General features: G+C 42.4%; 1 protein-coding gene and 1 long non-coding RNA gene across 7 annotated transcripts; one reads left to right on the top strand and one right to left on the bottom strand.

Moving 5' to 3' along the window:
- The first annotated feature begins 442 nt into the window (after positions 1 to 442).
- On the top strand, positions 443 to 12,495 carry LOC128628935 (uncharacterized). Of its 5 annotated transcripts, none has more exons than XR_008393223.1 (9): positions 443 to 932; positions 1,152 to 1,230; positions 1,506 to 1,698; positions 2,080 to 2,193; positions 4,733 to 4,810; positions 6,631 to 6,732; positions 8,763 to 8,872; positions 8,997 to 9,703; positions 9,789 to 12,495. It is a non-coding gene; the product is annotated as an uncharacterized LOC128628935 (long non-coding RNA). The 5 variants fall into 5 exon arrangements; XR_008393220.1 differs by having other exon boundaries at positions 6,631 to 6,783; XR_008393222.1 differs by having other exon boundaries at positions 6,631 to 8,535.
- A 133-nt stretch (positions 12,496 to 12,628) lies between these two features.
- Positions 12,629 to 17,457, bottom strand: LOC128628933 (BOLA class I histocompatibility antigen, alpha chain BL3-6). 2 transcript variants are annotated; one of them, XM_053674384.1, is made up of 5 exons: positions 17,213 to 17,457; positions 16,085 to 16,351; positions 15,059 to 15,334; positions 13,556 to 13,852; positions 12,629 to 13,462 (listed from the first exon to the last, which is right to left on the bottom strand). In XM_053674384.1, the coding sequence occupies exons 1-5, from the start codon at positions 17,325 to 17,327 to the stop codon at positions 13,278 to 13,280; spliced, it is 1,140 nt and encodes a 379-aa protein (XP_053530359.1). In that variant the 5' UTR covers positions 17,328 to 17,457; the 3' UTR covers positions 12,629 to 13,277. The 2 variants fall into 2 exon arrangements, with proteins under 2 accessions (XP_053530359.1, XP_053530360.1); XM_053674385.1 differs by having other exon boundaries at positions 12,629 to 13,450.
- Positions 17,458 to 20,947: the final 3,490 nt, after the last annotated feature.

Raw genomic sequence — 20,947 nt, 5'->3', positions numbered from 1 at the left:
AAGAACTGAGCTAGAGATGCAGATTGGAAAACAAAATATGACACTAGAGAACTTGCTGGGGAGAACATCTGGGGAAATGCACCACCCCCTAATAAACTATCTAAAAATACTGGGATAAGTGAGAGACTTTAGTACTCTAGTAGGAATATCTAGTATATAGTTATTTATCTCTTTTTTTATTTTATTTATGTAGTATTGTTATGGTATTATTATTAGTTTGTTTATTTTATTTTTGTTTTATTATATTTTCTTTTTATTTATATTATTATTATTATTATTATTTTGTTTTTCTTTTCCTGCCAATCTACTGCCCACACTCAAGTCCAGTAGGTGGCGGTAATGCACCTTTAGTAGTTTACCAACCGCCATTAAAAACAAAAAGAAGAACGAAGACCCTACTTAGTAAAGGACTGTGTGTAATCTGCACATGCGTATTAGCGGATTAATAAACTTTAAAACAAAGAGGGAAAGTTTCGTTCAATTAGGCATTAAAATTGATATTTGATTATAAGTTAAAATTAACAGAAAATGTAAGTGTACAAAAAGTGACTGGTAAGTTAACAGCCTAATTAGACTGTTAGAAGGTTAGCTTGTTAGCATAAGCTAAACATTAATAAGTCAGAACAGATATTTTTCATGGTTTCCAAATAATTATAAGTCTTAAAGAGTCATTAAAGTTTCAGTCTTTAAATTTTCGCATAGCGAAATTAGACTATTTTAAAATCTCTCAACATTAAAACGAAATCCTTAAGTCGGGTTATGGCGGAGTGTAGTTTTTTGACTGCACTAATAGTTCGTAAACGCCACACAGGAAGTAGGAAAAGAACTACATTTCCCATCTGCCCCGGCCGTCACAGGCTAATAGCACCAGCTGCTTTCCATTACCCTAATGAGGGCTTCAACTGCTGCAACGAGACCAAATACAACGAAATGTAATTTATTATGATTATTTTTGCAGTTTATAATTTTATTTCCGTGCTTTAACTCCTTATTTATAATTTAATCGCAATATTAAAGTAATTGTTATGCTAGCGGACTTTAAATCTTAATCATAAAACGGAGGCCGATGAGTATTATAATCATGCACTATTGTAGATTTAGGATGCCTAATGAAATAGTTTAACACAATGTCAGTCTTTATTTTTTGACAGGCCGTGGTGTCTCGGAGAAGAAGATTTTATGTTGTGTTGTATTTATGTTTGATTTCCGGTGGAAGGGAAAAACTTGGGGGTAAGCTGAACATTTCATTCATAGATCGTACCGTCCAGATTACATGTCGAATTAAATGATCCATAGAATTAACCTGCATAAAAAATGAGTCGACATAGTTTTTCTTCGAAGTGTCATTTCATTGTACTTGAAAATTGTAAAGTATTTGTCCAACTGAACATTTACATCTGACCGTTAACAATAAAAAATTCTGTGCAGAGCTATCATATTTGTAGAATTTGATGTTGAATATTCGGTCACTGAATACTTCTCTCTTTCTCTCGTTGTGTATTGAGTATTGATGCTGCAAAAGAAGACGGATCTTTTGGTAGGCTGGTTAACGATGACCACAAGCACCCAAATGGCAGAATGCAGAAGACTGAAGTGGATGGAAGCCCACATCTTGGTCTGTTTGCTTTAACAGACTTTAAAGAAGGAGATCAAATTACCTACAATTACGGAGGACCGGACTGGCCTTGGCGTAGCAAGGTATGCTGGGTATCTGCCTCTGTGTTTTCACAATTTAAATATTATTAAAATATAAACATTGTCTTATCAGGCAGTGTTGCGATTCATGTTTGTTGCACAAAGGTTGTGCTTGTGTATTGACAATAAAATTACTCAAATCATTGTTTATCTAGTCTGCTTCGGCTATTTTACTGCAATGTTTAAGCATTAACTGCAGAACAATGTGCATGTCTGAATGCATCGTAATTATCCCAGAGTATCCCATATCTAAGCCTGAAATCATAAACTTAATTCCCATACTGAAATGATTCATGTTTTTGTCGTATTCAGTAGCATATTTGCTTTCTGTTGCGTAGTCCTCTTTTAGATTGAACTAAATTTTCCAAATGTCCATTAAATTAGCAGATTATGGAGGAGGACACTGCTGAGAGCAATGGCCAGGAGAAACGGCAGCCATCACAGTCTACACCTTTTCTGGATCAGAACACTGCTAGCGGTTCATCAGCGACTGAACAGGTACAAGTCCTCAATCGTAGTAGTGGTGTTTGTTAGAGCATCGTCTTCATTTAATCTACTTTACCATCTGCTGACTGGCTCAAAGATCTCTAACCGTGATTTAAATACATCTTACTTGCTTTCTGTTGCGTGGTCCTCTTGCAGATTGAACAAAATTTTCCAAATGTCAGAATCTTCCACAGCGTAGGATTTGTCAGGAGTTTGACTGGGACATTGTAAAGCTACTCTTCTTTAGTAAATTTTAGTACCGGATCAAGGTGCAGATATTTAGGAAGTAATGGAGTGGGCAGACATTGGCAGTGCAGCAGTACGCAGATTCAATAAAAAAATATTTTGAAATTGTCTTAGTTATTGGTGAAACATTTTAGCACTCATTTTTCAAAAATGAACTCTATTATGTCATTGACTTTTAGATGAGAGACTTACTTGATGCTTCAGATGAGCTCTTTGATTCTACTCCAGACAGGGGAGTGGAATGTGTCCCAGATTCCAAAGAAGAAAATGATGAGTAGTTCAGAGAGTAGCACGTCTATTAAACGACAGAATTTGTGTGGGTCGGACACGGACTCTGTTCATCCCAGCAGTCCTGTGCCTGATAGCACCACCCCAGGTGTCATGGACAAAAGCAGTCATGAGTCATCAAGTTATAGACAGTGATGCAGCTTGCAGCAGTCCTAAGGGTGTTGAGAAAAAGCCAGGAATAGTAGTCAGTGCAGTCAAAAGAAAAAGTGATGGTGGAAGGTTATATAACAAGAAACACTGCTGCCTATTTTGCTTCAAACCTTATAGCAAAATGATGAGACATTTGGAATGTGTGCGTTCCACTGAAAAAGAAGTGCTTGAAGCATGCCAATTTCCAAAGGCTTCTAAGCAAAGAAAAATGCTTTTTGCTGATCTGCGTCACAGAGGCAACTATGTACACAACGCAGCTGTAATGAAGTCCGGCAAAGGGGCACTAGTTCCATACAGAAGACCACAGAATAAAACAAAAGGCACTGACTTTATGCATTGTGCATATTGCTAAGGACTGTTTACCAGGAACGTTCTCTGGAGGATATGAAAATCTGTAAATTAAGCCCTAAAGATTACGTTCCAACACCTCGAAAAAATCATGTCCAAGCTCTCTGTTCATATGCACAGCCTGTACCTTTAAACATTAGCAAATGGTTATGGAACACAATAAGCCACATGAATCCAGATTAAATCACAGTTGCTGTCAAAAATGACAGCTGCATCATTCAGTTGGGAGAACACTTGCTAAACAAAGCTGGATCATCTGCAAAGAATGAGGCGTATGTCCGACAGAAGTTGCGAGAACTAGGAAAGTTACTGATCAGTGGCAGTAAAGTTGCATCTTTGAAAACAATGGAAGATTTCATAGATCCTCAGAACTTTATGAAGACAGTTCAAGCTGTCAGGCATGCACGTGGATATGATGATGAAACCAACACATACAGAACACCTTCTCTTGCGAAAAAACTGTGAGTAAGCCTAATGAAGCTCAGTAAGCTTACAAAAGCTAAAGCTTTGATTAACAAAGACCTTGACTTGGCACAGAAAATCACTGACTTCCAAGACATACATAAAGAACGGTGGTGTGATTTGATCTCTGCAACAGCTGCACGACATACAGAAGACGTGAAGTGGAATGCACCTACAGAGTTGCCCTTTACAAAAGATGTACAAAAGCTCCACTATTTCCTCAACCAAACACAAGATGAATGCATTAAGCAGTTCTCATCAGAGCCTTCAACAAAATACTGCTCCGATCTTGCCAAGACCATTTTGACTCAAATTATCCTGCTCAACCGTCGTAGGGAGGGAGAGGTATCGAGCATGCCTTTATCTGCATTTTAACCAGGGACACCACTGATGCACACGCTGAGATAGATTGGGCACTGTCTGAGGTTGAGAAGAAACTATGCAGACATTTCTCAAGAATCGTCATCAGAGGAAAAAGAGGACGCCCAGTTCCTATTCTACTGACACCAGAAATGCTGGGTGCATTGGATTTACTTGAAAAGAACAGGGAACTTGTGGCGTGCTAAAAGAAAATGTTTATCTTTTTGCTCGCCCAACAGCAACGTCACATTACAGAGGCTCAGACTGCATCTGCAGCTTTGCGAAGTGTTGTGGTGCAGATGTTCCATACTCACTTACATCTACAAAATTACGAAAACAGGCAGCACCTCTTTCTACAGTTCTAAACCTGAGGGACACGCACTCGGATCAATTAGCAGACTTTCTTGGACGTGATGTCCGTATTCATCGTGAATACTATCGCCTTCCTGTAACCCTACAGCTTGCGAAAGTCAGCAGAGTTCACAGAACAAGGAAGAGTTGGGCAGTTTCAGGGCAAGAATCTGGATGAGATCACTATTGACCCAAATGGTATATAAAATACATTTTTCATTTGATATTTGTTCACTTACTCATCCACAGTCACAGGTCCTGATGCAGTTTTGTGTATTTCTTTAATATAAATCATGTGAGACAGTGTATGTGGTGTAAGGTCTGACCATAGGCATATTTATCGCAGTTCTTTTTGCAGAGGAGATGGAGCTAATCAGCGATGAAATAATGAGTGAGGAAGGTGAGACGTGTAAAGAACTTGAAGGTATGGATTTTTTGGAATAATAATAACAACCATGATTATTGTTATAAGGTACAGTGCTGTGAAAGTATTTGCCCCCATCCTGATTTCTTGTTTTTGTGCATCTCCTACTAACTAGTTTCAGATCAAACAAAATACAACATGAAGAAAAGGCAACCTGAGTAAACACATGATATAGAGTTTATATATTTTTATTAAGCAAAAAAAGTTATCCAAAACCTATCCCCCATATGAAAAACTAATTGCCCCCTTAAACTTAAATTCTGGTTGTTCCACCTTTAGCAGCAATAACTGCAACCAGATGCTTCCGATAACCGGAGATCAGTCTTTCACAGTGCTGTGGTGGAACTTTGGCCCACTCTTTGCAGTGGTTTTCACCTCGCCACTCTTCCATGGAGGCCATTTTTGCCCAGCGTCTTTCTGATAGTGGAGTCATGAACAGTGACCTTTATTGATGCAGGAGAGGCCTGCCGGTCATTTTGATGTTGTCCTTGGCTTTTTTGTGCCTTCTTGGATGAGTAGTGGCTGTGCTCTTGGAGGAATTTTGGAAGGTCGGCCACTTCTGGGAAGATTCACTACTGTGCCAAGTTTTTCCATTTGGAGATAATGGCCCTTACTATGGTTCTTTGGAGTCCCAGAGCCTTTGAAATGGCTCTGAAATATATCAGTCTGGGAAGTGTTGTAATCACCTTCTTCCTCACCAACTTCAAGCTGTTGAGAAAGCTCTATTTAAGTGTTGATTTGATTGAACAGGGTTTGTGGTAAACAGGCCTGGTTTCATAGATTTGGGGAATTAGTAACTATGGGGGCAAATACATTTTTACACAGGCCCAGTCGATATTGGATAACTTTTTTTTATTATTTTTTTATTTTTTTGCTTCTGTAAATAACTATCATTTAAAAACTGCATTTTGTGTTACTCAGGTTGAGTTTGTTTTATCTTAGATTTTGTTTTAATTTCTGAAACTATTTAGTGCGTGAGATGCACAGAAACAGGAAATCAGGATGGGCAAATACTTTTTCACAACACTATGTATTTTTCTTTTACTGTAACAGAATAAATCAAAATACAGTATGCTTTAATGATATCTGCAAATGTAGTTACTTTATTTTATTTTTTTTTGTCTGATGTATTCTTCTTAAAGTTTGGCATAGCTGAGGTTTTGTGATGGTTTTAGTCATCAATAATGTTATTTGCAGTTAATGTTATTGTGGGACCATTAACCAATAAGCTTAATAGGCAGATATATAGACAGACAGTTGGAAACACCATACTATTCCTGTGTAGGACCCCCTATTGGTCTTGGAACAGCAATCAGAAAGAAAACAAGAAAGGGATCTACATGTTCAGTACTTCCATATGGTTATCACATTCGAATGATTCTCGATTTGTATTAAGTGGTCCAATGTGCCAAGGACTTTCCCCACACCATTAAACTACCAGTAGCCTGGCTATGTGTCTCTAAGGAGTTAGCATCTTTGAAGATGTTATTTGCATCGGAATCAAATGCTATCTTCATTTCAGAGAACGTAAATATCAGAATTGTGTAGTTTGCCGGCAATTTTAATCCTGCCTTTCAATCACATCCCTCCATACTTTCCAACATAAGCATCCCCTGGGACTCAGTAGGTCCACTACTGCATCTTCTCCAAGAAGACTAAGTACACTTAGCTATTCTTTGGTACATATGCACAAACAGCAGTCAGAGGTTTCATTCTTGAGACTTGAAATGTAAGTTCCAGTCTGTAAGTTGCCAGACAATAATTTCTGTTGGGTGTAAGGGTGTGTTTGCTATCTAACTAATGTTTATTCTTACATTTAGGTAAAACATCTACTCTGTAAAAGAGGAAGGCTTGAGAAGTAAATGAGGTCCATGCAGTGGAGAGACGTATGAAGACCTTCATCATGTCATGTCGTGTCCCAGGTGAGCTGGCCTGTGAAAACTGCATTAGATCTGAGCCTTTAGCTCTGAAAGGTGGAGACTGGCAAAGTGTCAAATTCTGTCTACAACCGCATTGTAGCTTACAAGAGAGATATAAACAAAGATTAAATAACACTTTACATCTATAGTAATGCTTTAATCATAAGTTACATTTTATCTCTAGCTTTTTACTTTGTAATAAACCAGTCAGCATTTAATTCATAATAAACTAATCAGGAATAAATCGGCATTATTTAAAATATCCATTAGAATCTTTACCTACACCTTTTCCGTTGAATGTGATTGAATTGGTTTGGGCCGCCTTCTTCCAGTGGGTCCTTATGCAGTTGGCTGACAGGTTCATGAGTAAGCCTGTTGAGCAGTGTGCTACCCATTTACATGTTTAGACTAAATTAGCTACCTCAACATACATTATTAAGTTGTTACTGCCACTTTTTAGCCTAGCCAGTCAAGTGGATAATACAGAATAAAGGGGGGGAAATTGTGCTTTCGACATTTGGGGTTCTGTCTTTGCATCACTGTGTTTGGCTAGCATCTTTATTTTCCTCAGTATGTTTCATTTTGAGGTGGCTGTGTGTAGTAAGCAGGAGTGTCGAACTTCATCATTGAAAGTATTATTGAGGCTTATAATACTTTAATGCAATTTGTTTTTAAGTGTTTAATTATACAGTAAAAGCTAGTCAAGATTGCTTGATTATAGAATGCTCAGTGTTCATTGTTACTGGGCGTGTTTATTTACTGTTGGATGTAGGTGTAATTTTTAGTTTGTACTTTCACCTAACACGTGCAATAAGAAGTGTGCTTAACAGGTTTGTAGTACTCTGAATGAGTTCAAGTTCATTCATGGCACATGTGAGATTAGTAGTTGTGCGCTTTAATGGGCAAATATTTGTTGACTTTTACAGTAAAGAAGCTCAAGACTCGAGTTGTTTTCATGATGTTGAAGAGACAAGGTTTATTTAATCTGAGAGATTTTCACTGTAATAAAGAGTTCCGGAACAGTAAACAAATCCTTCATGCAGCTAAAATATCAAAAGGATGTGTTTGTGTCATTTAGACTAATTCTGACCGGGAATAATGTTAATTTGTGTTGCATGCCTGTGATAAATAAGTGAGGTTCAGTACAGCACGCACCTCTACTTTCTTTTACACAAAATAATGTTTACTTTGGAGCAGGAAATGAAAAGCTTCTTAGAATGATAGCCTCAAACCTAATAATAGCACTGGTACCTCCTTCCTTAACAGGTTCCTCGGTTTCTCAAAGGGTTCCTCTGTTGGAAATTGAAAGCTCCAGAAGAAATTTAGTCTGTTATCTATTATGTGCAGATATTGCAATGTCTGTAAGAGCTTTTTTGATAGCCTTATTTGTGAAATATGCAACCAGTGAAAGGTTAGTTAAGAGTCCTTGGTATAAACAATTAAGAACAATTCTTCAATATCATTTCATGAGAAGCTTAAACCTTCAAATAGAGAAAACACACCTCATATCTGCTTTACAGACAGCCCTCTAAATTAGACATACTTGATTTTGTAATTTTGTATAAATTATTATAAAGTTAAATTCACAACTTTTTGTTTTTTGAAACCATGTCCTCTTGTTATATAAATTTCCTGATGTGTGTATGCGTATTAGCTATCTAGTAATGTCCCCACTACACCATGAAAACCAGTTAATTTTCTGTGTATGCAAATTAGGTCACCATTAATGATGAGTTCTTGTTTTGTCCCCATTAGGTGTGAAAAAACCAAGCACAGAATCTTTGTGATTTAAATCCAGAATTTGAGGTGATATTTGTGTTTTCGGGCTTAAATTATTCATGCCTGATTTTTTCCACATCTGTAGGACCTCAGTAAAGTGGTGTCCCCATAACACATGGGTGGGACTACTGACCCCAGAATGTTATAATTACAAGAATGTGTGTGTTTAATTGGTCACTTGCTGCCCTCTGCTGGTCTGTCACCACACTGCACTCTTTCATAGTTTGATCTGGGTTTATTTTCCATTTTTCCAGAAAGTACTGTGTCCAGTAAGCCCACCACTCCATCCACTCCGGCCATGTACAAATTCAGACCGTCGTTTTGCACGATGCCCAAAGTGCACTACCATGCCACGGGAGAGAAGGTCATTCATCCACACATCCATTCATTACATGAAGAGTTTAACAGAGATGTGATTAAATTCAACACACGCCTAAATAATATTTTAATACGTTTATAACAATCACAATCAGTGTTATCCCTTTCAGGTCTCGATGTATGAGGACTCCAAATCGACGGCCATCTTGGAAGAGTGAGCTCACGACTATCGATCCGAGCCGAACCTCGATTTCCAGAATTACGGCGGCGCAGAAGTTCCTCCCCATCATCGCCACTTCATGTCGTCTCCATTCCAGCTCGACTCGTACATCCTGAAACACGCCGGCCGTAGGGAGGAACCCGCGAAGCTAGGGGGAGTCAAACCTGAGTCGGTGATGTCCACGCCTCACAGGGGCGTGTTTTCCCCGGGACAATGTCCCGCCGTAACGCCAGTCTGTCGTACGACAGCTTATTATCACCGAGCGTCGCCATGGCGACCTCTGTGCTATGATAACCTCTCCAAAACCATCATGGCGTCCATCCAGGAGTGGAAAGAGCTGGAGGAGAGGGAGAGGCTCATTCGGGCGTCTTTGACGGACATTTTCCCGCCTCCAGAGAGTCTCGGGACGAACTCACCAGGGTCGGGGTGATGTCCTTCGGCCCTCGCGTCCTCCACTCCTCGGCATCGTCGCTGGTCTGAGTTCCCTGAGTGTCCACTTCCTCTCTACACGACGAGGCGGGAAACGTCCTTTATCACTCGCCGTCCCATCAGCCTCCTCTCTCCATCACTCTCTCCACGTTCTCCCTCCTTCTCTCATCACAAACGGTCCTACATCAGCGCCGCTGAGAGAGCCGTATCACCTCACCTGGGCCGCAGGTAAGAAAATCACAATTTCCTGATTTTCTGTGTAAGGAATTGTTCCCGTAACTGATGGACGAAATCTGTCTGACGTCGTCTTTAGGGAGGAAACGAATCGAGCGAAAGTTAACGGACAGCCAAAGGGCAGACGCGAGACTGCCACCCAGTGTCCTCCTCCAGAACACCGCTCAGCCCGAGCGTCAAAAAGGTGACAGGAGTGGGTGGGACAATGTACGACACCAGGAATAGCCAATCCATACGCGAGGAAGTACTGCCATAGCGACCGACACTACCACCAGTGGCCGAGCCTCTCTTTCAGGACACCGAAGCCTACCAATCAGAGCCAATCAGGTGCGGACGGGCCAATCAGAGCAGGTCTTTCACCATTCTGGTCCAATCAGAGGAGGTCTCTCAATGTCTCCGGGTGCTTTCAGTTGGTGATTGCCGCATCTCGGGCGGGGCTAAGACATTTCCTTTGTGTGTGTGTGTGTGTGTGTGTGTGTGTGTGTGTGTGTGTGTGTGTGTGTGTGTGTAAAACTGATGTTAGCTTGTTGCATGTATTGTACAGCTAGTGGATTTTTTTTTTTTTTTTTACGTGAGTTAGCTGTGTTAGCATGCGACATCAGAAGTTCAGTTCATTAAATAAGGAAGAAAAACTTTAACGTGTTGGTATGAGAAAAAAGAATTCTGTAATGTAACGTGTATCAGTGTAAATTAGTGTGAGTCTAGCAGGGGGCACATACTTATGATTACAGTAGAGCACACTTTGTCCGCTGTCTAGGGCTCTCAGCTGACATCAGACATGGTTTTACTTATTGTTCAAATATTACACAAATAGTAATAACTGACCCCACCTTTCCCCTTAACCCCGCCCTTACCTGACCCCACCTTTCCCCTTAACCCCGCCCTTACCTGACCCCACCTTTCCTCTTAACCCCGCCCTTACCTGACCCCACCTTTCCTCTTAACCCCGCCCTTACCTGACCCCACCTTTCCCCTTAACCCCGCCCTTACCTGACCCCACCGTTCCCCTTAACCCCGCCCTTACCTGACCCCACCGTTCCCCTTAACCCCGCCCTTACCTGACCCCACCGTTCCCCTTAACCCTGCGGCAGGAACGGGGATTCTTCATGTATTATGTGAGGAGATACGTCTATACTATATGGTCTAGTCTAGTATTTATTCAAAAATATCTTGTTTATTCATAATTAATTCAGTCCTGATCCACTTCTTACTTCTGAATGCACTGAATTTGTTCCACAGTGCCAGGGCTCAGCTGCTTTCTACCTTTCTTTTATTCTAACACTTTTTGTCCTGCAGCATAAATATTTGTTCAGGTGGTTCTGAGGAGGCTGTAAAAGATAAGAGGTGCTGATCAACAGCCAGACGCAGGATAACTCCACTGCTAAGGTTTAGGTATTGTAAGTGAACTGCTAACAGAAGCACAGCCCGAGAGGGCAGGAGGAATACCTCCGGTTTAAAGTGGTACATTTCTACAGTCCCGTTTCTCTTTAAAGTGAGAGTGGGGTGAAAATCCGAATCACTGAGCTGCAGCTGTTCGTTATTGAACGTGTCTAACCTGTGCGTCTCTCTCACCTTTCTGAGCTACGACACAAAGTCGGAGCGAGATCGGCCCTTTCCCGAGATTTACACCAAAGCAGGAGATGAACGTTTCTCACGCTTTCCTTTGATCTCGACGCATCACCACGACTGAAGAGCTTTAATAACTTTACAGGACAGAAATCTTACACACGGCTTTCCAGTTAGTTTTCATGGTGCTGAGTAAAAGCATTATGAGGTCACCGTTGGTTCATGGGTCACTTCCTGTCTCGGCGTGTCTCCTGTAGTGTGTTCAGGTGAGGCGTGGATCTATCTCAACAGGTGAAACGGAGAAGATCACATAGTGACACGTGATTTCAAGTCTATCAGATGTTCTTTACAGTAGACAATTATAGCTCAGTTTCACAAGAAGGAAAGACGGAGAGGATCCACAGGAGATCTGAATGAACTTCCACACAATCAGAAATAGTTTTTTATATATAAATAAACTTCTGAAATTCCTCCAGGATCTTTAACTGAAGCACAGTGATACTGACTCGGTGATGAAAACTTCTCTCTCACTCCTGATTCGGGTGATAAGTGTTTAGTGAAGATTAATTAACACTAACACTAGGTGGCGCTTTAACACTGGGTTTGAATCACTGGGTTTCTGCAGTAGTGAAATCACGTGATCAGAAGGTTGTTTAGTGATTAATCACAGCGTGTCTCGGGCTGACTGTTAATCACGTGACTTTCTGTCCCTGAACCGCTCTGACACTGAAATGAAAGTTCAAAACAAAACACCACATGGAGATAAACATGATTGTGTAGAATATCGAAAGGAAAGCCACTGGTTTGTGGACAGAAAGAAGGGGACTGAGGCGAGTTTTCTGTTCCAGATGATGGTTTTTACTACAGAGTGTAGATGCAGATGTTCATCAGCTATATCAGGTCACATCCTGAACACACACTGAACTTCTAGATCCAGAGCAGAGTTTAGTGAACAAGGACATGTGCAGGAATTCCATCAGAATCTTTCCTAAACCTTTTTAATATGAAGGACTGTGTGACTGGACTGGGTTTGTGGAGTTATTCACTAATACATATACACTAGATTCTCTTTTTCTCTTCTTTATTACGGTTAAGACGTCAATTCTAACCCGAATTCATAAGAGTTTATCACAGTTCATCTTTGGAGTGATGCAGTGTGGGAAATATTACCACCGTAAACTAAAGCTTTTATCTGAAAACTATCACATCATAATAATCATAATAATGTTGTATAATAAAACTACTGAATAAAACAATATTTTAGATTTTTTACATGACAGTAAATGTAGAACTGATCCTGAGGCCACGCCCTTTAAAAGAACACGGTTGTAAAATAACCCTCTGAACACAGAGTGAAGAAAATAGACTTTATTGTTGGTTCAGATTGTTACAGACAGAACAGAGGGATTGTGGGAGAGATTCGGTTCCTGTTCAGCCCGTGAGGAAAATGTCAGTGGATTAAAAGGTAAAAGATGTCGATCAAACCTCTCGTGTACTGACGTTATGATCTGTGTTCAATTCTACACTAAATCATCTTAGAAATGTAGAGAGTAAAGCAGCTCATACACACTCCTGAAACACACACACTACAATATAATGATGTTCAACTGCAGCTGTGTGAAAATTCACTACAAATCACACTGATACTGTTTACATCAAAACGCTTTAAACACAATTACATCTCAAGCCTGAGTGAATCACAATCAGTGTGTGTGTGTGTGTGTGTGTGTCAGGAAGTGTGTACGAGGTTGTACTGAATGTAAAATTAGTCGAGTGTAACGCTGCGCTCATCCAGACGTGTTACACAACAGTTTAAATCTGAGTTTCACATCAAACCCCATCACACAGAAAACTACCAGAATTTACACACAGTAATAATAATAATAATAATAATAATAATAAATCCTCTAACCCCAATCCCTATTAATCCCATTTTACAGCAATAACAGATTCACAATAAAAAGATCCTCCTTCCAAATACAGGAAAAATTATACACCAAGATTACACACTGGAATAAAGTGTGTGTGTGTATGTGTGATTGTGTGTGTGTGTGTTAGCGGTGTCCTTCCTCCTCTCACCAGAGTTGTTCTTCCAGACCACAATTCCAGCAACAACGGCAACGAGAACCAGGAGAGCCGCGGCTACACCAACGATGATACCGATTAGAACTACATCTGATCCTCCACCTGATAAATCACACAGAGTCTTTATTATCTGCTGCAGAAATAAATCATCTTTCAGTGTAAATCTGTAGTTTTATAGGAAAGTGTTTCTCTGACCAGGATTCAGGATTCGAATATCCTCCTCACGCAGCACTATCTCCTTCTCCAAGCTGCTGTGCTGAATCACGCAGGTGTAGGTGTGTTTCTGCAGATCCTCAGCTGAGACTGTCAGAACGCTTCTCTTCTGGAAGCTTCCATCCTGGTTGGGTAACGTCTCTCTGAGCTCCACGTCCTCATGCACGTCCTCTCCGTTCTTCTGCCAGGTGATCATCACTGTTTTGGGGAAGAAACCTGTAGCGTGACACACCAGCTCTGGAGGAGAGTGTTTCTGGAACACTGACGCTGTAGGAGGAACTGCAGACACACAGAGACAGAAATATTAAACTCTTTACTTCTTCATGTGTAAAGGCCTGGTGCTGACCCTGATGAGGAATAATCCGGAGTCCTGGTGAGGACATTGTTGATTATAATCTTTTCCAGCAGTTTCTCAGTTTCAGTGAAGATGGAAACACTAGAATGGTTTCTGCAGGAAAGGAGGAAAGTTTACAGGAGAAACGTTTCCTTTCTTTCTTCCTGTTCTAGTAAAAAGATCTCACGTACAGACCTTAATAAGAAAGTGTGTGTGTGTGTGTGTGTGTGTGTGTGTCTCCATCTGAACTAAAAGAGCAGAGCGTGTCTCAGTCACCTGGTGATTACCGTAAACCCCTGTATATACACACACTCCACATTCTACTGCGATGATCTTCACCACGCTGTTAAACAGATCTGCTCTGAGCAGCAGGAGACAAAAGCGTCACTTCATCTCTTTCTAATCTTCATCTCCATTAAAAGAGTTCGTCATCTGTTAGAATCAACACTTCCTTAAAGTCCTGCTTCAGTTCCTTTCTCTTTTCTTTTCTCTCGTTCGTCTGAAAAGTCTTTCACTGTTCACCCCAAATGTCCTGCTGGATTCCCTAATAAATATAAACTACTGTAACGGTTAAAGCTGTCTAGTGTGATCTGTAACACACACACACACACACACACACACACACTCACTCACACACAGGGCGGAGCTTCCAGGGGGTCACAAGTGTCAATCATTCCAGATTCATATCCCATGGTCTCATCTTTAGTGTTCATTGACGGGGAAAATGGTTTTGTGTGTGTGTGTGTGTGTGTGTGAGAGAGAGAGAGAACTCATAGCAGTGTGCTCTAATCTTACACTGCAGAGCTCCTACAGAAAACGTGTAAAAGTCAGCAGGTCTGTAAATAACACCAGGAAAAGACATTATACACACTAAACTATCGCCATAGCAACCTCACACCACCCCTCACACAGTGAAATTCAATGTTACTGGTCATGTGATCAACATGTTTGGCTACAAGGGAGTGAAAGAGAGTTTAGTGTTGGACAGGAAATATATTTACATCTTTACATTCCATCCAGAACATCTCCAAATGTAGAGTTTTACACAACAAACTCATTTACATGGAGATATTTACATATCAAAACACCAGAACATGTGTGTGTGTGTGTGTGAGTGTGTGTGTGTTACAGTATCAGATCACACACTTTACCTTTCCTCTCCAGAGTCTCTCTGCCGTAACCCACGTGCTTCTGTAACCACTCGATACACTCTTTCTCCAGGTAGTTCTTTAGGTAAGACATGTAACCAGCATCAGGCTCCCACTTCTGTTTGGTGATCAGAGCTTGAGGTGTCGGAGCGATCCAGGTGAGAGTTTTCAGGTCATATACAAGAAAATCTTCTCCATCATAACCCCACTGTCTGTATCCTCTAGTGGTGCCGTCATCATCACGCTCACAGCCGTACATGTACTGCACTGTGTGAACTCCTGCACACACACACACACACACACACACACACACACACAAGCAGTGATGAGCCTCAGCTGAGCTCCGTCTCCTTCTACACTCTCTCCTCAAACACCACACTACACTTTACTCTTCATTTAGTTCCTCATCACTCTCACGTTCACGTCTCACCTATATCTCATTTACATCTCATTTACATCTCACTCACATCTCATTTATATTTCTATCTTCGTTTCCCTCCGCGTGACTTTTCTCTGATATTAAAGACAGAAGATTTACTCGTTTATCTCCACAGATATCAGGACTGACGTCAGTGTAAAAGCGATCACGCCTTCACTCTGTGTGTGTGTGTGTGTGCGCGCACATGCGTGTGTGAGGTTCGTGTTAAAGTCATTTACTTCACACATCACACACGTTTCGTTACTCGCTCCCACACGCGCACGCTCGCACACGCAGAGTGTTAACGTGACGTGACGTTAAAGAGAGCGAACGTTACGCTAAGCTCACTCACACACGCGGGCGCGCACGCACGCACCGCGCACACACTCGCACACGCACAGACGGGGTGTGTGCGCCGGGCGCGCGTGCGTGTGTGAGGGAGGTTAGCGTGACGTGAGGTCTGTTACTAGCGAAACACGGCTGGTTTATTCATATACAGTGATTAGTGACATGTTGGGCGGAGTATTAGCAGATTTACTGTGTGGTGAGAGGTGTGTGTGTGTGTGTGTGTTTGTGTGTGTGTTAGTGATTAAAGGTGTGAGTGTGTTTACCTGCAGTCTGATTAAAGCGCTGCATCAGTGTATCCACACCGACTTTGAAGGTCTCCTGCCAACCCTGCAGATTCTGTGTCTCTCTGTTCCAGTAATCTGGATCATCAGCATTGATCTTCTGTATCCACTCCATCTTCGGGATCATTTTCCTGATCTTACTGTCATAGTAGTCAAACTGCTGTCCATCCACCTGACCCACTTCAGTGAATTCTGGGAAATTTATTCCTGGTGTAACTCCAGTGTAGATGTACTGTAGAGAGTGTGTGACTGTAAAAGAGTAAACACACACACACACACACACACACACACCCCAGGCTGAATATCAGAGATTTAATCCACTGAGTCTGCAGTAAATCTGTAAATGATACACTGATCTGTGTTTATATTTTTCACCTGGACTTTATATTCTGTACTCATAACAAACTCTCACTACTTCTATTATTATATTTATTTATTATTATTACAGTAAAAGTTCTTTTATAAAAGATCAAAGTGGTACATTACATATAAAAGTCTCTTCTGTAAAACATCAGCACGTGAAAGCGGAATAAAGAGATTAAAACGGGAATAAAACACTGAAGGTGTATTTCTTTTCCTCTGTCGATGTCCTGTACTAAAGTTTGCACGCCCCTCATCCTGCTGTGAGGAATAAACTGTGTGTGCAGTCACTCCTGCCCCGGAACCTTCTACCATCTGAAATGAGCCCTTACAGGAGCAGTGAGGGGGAAAGTGAAGAACACGAGCCGCAGTGAGTCAGAAACTAAACTCACACAAACACTGACAGGATCAAAGGAGACAGAAAGGACAGGAAAAGTCATGATATTAAAATGAACACATGCTTATGTGAGGATCAGAGATCGATATTTAAATGAGGAGTGACGTCACACGCGCATAAATTACTCTCACCATAGCAACACAAGATAATGATCATTTATTTATTAATAATAATAATAATAATAATAATAATAATAATAATAACAAAGCGTGTTTATTTTTACAGAGTAATATAGTTATGTATTTATTTATTATTTTACTTAGTCAGATCTCCTTAATCACCTCCTGAGTGTTAAAGTGTAATATTCGAGAGTAAATAAAGATAATAAAGACAGTAAACATTGCAGAACTCACCTGCTGATGAAAGATGGAGAGAAAATGTGAGGAAGATCAGAGCTTTCATAACTGCACTGCAGCGCGCCATCCCTCCGTCTGATCTAATCCAATCTAATCTAATCCAATCTCTCATCCAATACAACACTGAACTAACACACAAACACACACACAAATAATAATAATTTACTGATAATAACTTCCACTGTACTGAGAGAAAGTTACAGATCCTCTGCTACTCCTGTGTTCAGCGGGAATGTTCCTCCTCTCAGGCAGAGTATTTATACCAACGCGCTCTGACCAATCAGAACTCAGAATATCGACCAATCAGAAGTCAGGCTTCATCGCGTCACCGGTTTCTGAGGAGAACTGAGGAGAGCAGGATTATACTGAAAGTAAAAGCAGGAGATGATGGAGGAGGAAAGAGTTTATGATCATGACTCTGTATATTTTCATCTATTTCAACTAAAAATACATTTAAAATACATATTTATTTATTTTTCATTATTTCAAATATTAAATTGAACAATAATTTACTGTCCTTACAAAAGAAATGTAGTTGTTTACATTTAGCTTGTTGACATTGTGCTAGATTCAATAAATATGAAGGGATGGAGGTTGGGGTGGAGGATGGAGGGATGGAGGTTATGGTGGAAGATGGAGGATGGGGTGGAGGATTGAGGGATGGAGTTTTGGGTGGAGGATGGATTTGTGTAACTGATTTGTGTTTGTTGTTCAGTCAAAAGCCAGTCTGGATGGTTTGGGGAGAGAAAAGTGCAGATATTCAGCCGCCTCTTCCTCCTAAAGCTGAACGTCACCATCATCATCATCATCATCATCATCATCAACATCATCCTCATCCTTAGCATCAGGTCCAGAATCAGCAGACGTCCAGTGAAGGCAAGTCAACGATTTTACAGCACAAATATCCAATCAAATATGTTAGGACATGGAACTGAGCTCTGATTGGCTGTAGTTCCTGACAGTGGGGGCGGGAACTGTGAGTTAGTTACCACGGTTTTTTTGGAAGGAACTATGCTTTAATAGGTTACAGTTACATTAGGGGCGGGGACTGTGCTCTGATTGGTTAGTTACATTAGGGGTATTCATTATGTAATTTAGTTACTAATTAATATTATACACCTGAATGAGTGAGTGAGTTATTCTACTATTGTGTATTGTGGACATGATGCAAATGCAGTGCAGTGTGCACTAGATACTCTCCACTTAACCTTGTAGGGAGCAGGGTGTAGGGAATAGGGAGCAGGTGTAGGGAATAGGGTGCAGGGTGTAGGGTGTAGGGAATAGGGAGCAGGTGTAGGGAATAGGGTGCAGGGTGTAGGGTGTAGGGAATAGGGAGCAGGGTGTAGGGTGTAGGGAATAGGGAGCAGGGTGTAGGGTGTAGGGAATAGGGTGCAGGGTGTAGGGTGTAGGGAATAGGGTGTAGGGTGTAGGGAATAGGGAGCAGGGTGTAGGGTGTAGGGAATAGGGAGCAGGGTGTAGGGAATAGGGTGTAGGGTGTAGAGAATAGGGAGCAGGTGTAGGGAATAGGGAATAGGGTGCAGGGTGTAGGGTGTATGGAACAAGGAGCAGGGTGTAGGGTGTAGGGAATAGGGAGCAGGGTGTAGGGTGTAGGGAATAGGGTGTAGGGTGTAGGGAATAGGGTGTAGGGTGTAGGGAATAGGGAGCAGGTGTAGGGAATAGGGTGTAGGGTGTAGGGAATAGGGTGTAGGGTGTAGGGAATAGGGAGCAGGGTGTAGGGTGTAGGGAATAGGGTGTAGGGTGTAGGGAATAGGGAGCAGGGTGTAGGGAATAGGGTGTAGGGTGTAGGGAATAGGGTGCAGGGTGTAGGGTGTAGGGAATAGGGAGCAGGGTGTAGGGTGTAGGGAATAGGGTGCAGGGTGTAGGGAATAGGGTGTAGGGTGTAGGGTGTAGGGAATAGGGTGCAGGGTGTAGGGTGTAGGGAATAGGGTGCAGGGTGTAGGGTGTAGGGAATAGGGTGCAGGGTGTAGGGTGTAGGGAATAGGGTGTAGGGTGTAGGGAATAGGGAGCAGGGTGTAGGGTGTAGGGAATAGGGTGTAGGGTGTAGGGAAAAGGGTGTAGGGAATAGGGAGAAGGGTGTAGGGAATAGGGTGTAGGGTGTAGGGTGTATGGAACAGGGAGCAGGGTGTAGGGTGTAGGGAATAGGGTGCAGGGTGTAGGGAATAGGGTGCAGGGTGTAGGGTGTAGGGAATAGGGAGCAGGGTGTAGGGTGTAGGGAATAGGGTGTAGGGTGTAGGGTGTAGGGAATAGGGAGCAGGGTGTAGGGTGTAGGGAATAGGGAGCAGGGTGTAGGGTGTAGGGAATAGGGTGTAGGGTGTAGGGTGTAGGGAATAGGGAGCAGGTGTAGGGAATAGGGAGCAGGGTGTAGGGTGTAGGGTGTAGGGAATAGGGAGCAGGGTGTAGGGTGTAGGGAATAGGGTGCAGGGTGTAGGGTGTAGGGAATAGGGTGTAGGGTGTAGGGAATAGGGAGCAGGGTGTAGGGTGTAGGGAATAGGGAGCAGGGTGTAGGGTGTAGGGAATAGGGAGCAGGGTGTAGGGAATAGGGTGTAGGGTGTAGGGAATAGGGAGCAGGTGTAGGGAATAGGGAATAGGGTGCAGGGTGTAGGGTGTATGGAACAGGGAGCAGGGTGTAGGGTGTAGGGAATAGGGAGCAGGGTGTAGGGAATAGGGTGTAGGGTGTAGGGAATAGGGAGCAGGTGTAGGGAATAGGGAATAGGGTGCAGGGTGTAGGGTGTATGGAACAGGGAGCAGGGTGTAGGGTGTAGGGAATAGGGAGCAGGGTGTAGGGAATAGGGTGTAGGGTGTAGGGAATAGGGAGCAGGTGTAGGGAATAGGGAATAGGGTGCAGGGTGTAGGGTGTATGGAACAGGGAGCAGGGTGTAGGGTGTAGGGAATAGGGAGCAGGGTGTAGGGTGTAGGGAATAGGGTGTAGGGTGTAGGGTGTAGGGAATAGGGTGTAGGGTGTAGGGAATAGGGTGTAGGGTGTAGGGAATAGGGAGCAGGTGTAGGGAATAGGGAGCAGGGTGTAGGGTGTAGGGAATAGGGTGTAGGGTGTAGGGAATAGGGAGCAGGTGTAGGGAATAGGGAGCAGGGTGTAGGGTGTATGGAATAGGGTGTAGGGTGTAGGGAATAGGGAGCAGGTGTAGGGAATAGGGAGCAGGGTGTAGGGTGTAGGGAATAGGGAGCAGGGTGCAGGGTGTAGGGAATAGGGAGCAGGGTGTAGGGAATAGGGTGTAGGGTGTAGGGAATAGGGAGCAGGGTGTAGGGTGTAGGGAATAGGGTGTAGGGTGTAGGGAATAGGGAGCAGGTGTAGGGAATAGGGAGCAGGGTGTAGGGTGTAGGGAATAGGGAGCAGGGTGCAGGGTGTAGGGAATAGGGAGCAGATGTAGGGAATAGGGAGCAGGGTGTAGGATGTAGGGAATAGGGTGCAGGGTGTAGGGAATAGGGAACAGGGTGTAGGGTGTAGGGAATAGGGAGCAGGGTGTAGGGAATAGGGAGCAGGGTGTAGGGTGTAGGGAATAGGGAGCAGGTGTAGGGAATAGGGAGCAGGGTGTAGGGTGTAGGGAATAGGGAGCAGGGTGTAAAGTGTGTAATTTTCTCTTCACTGCAGAATCTTGACTCATTCTATGTGTGTGTGTGTGTGTGTGTGTGTGTGTGTGTGTGTGTGTGTATCACTTTATGGGGACATCATCATGTTTATACAGCAATCTCATG

Source organism: Ictalurus punctatus, chromosome 22, assembly GCF_001660625.3.
Source record: "Ictalurus punctatus breed USDA103 chromosome 22, Coco_2.0, whole genome shotgun sequence".
Lineage (NCBI taxonomy): Eukaryota > Metazoa > Chordata > Actinopteri > Siluriformes > Ictaluridae > Ictalurus > Ictalurus punctatus.
This window is presented reverse-complemented; position numbering and strand designations above follow the sequence as displayed.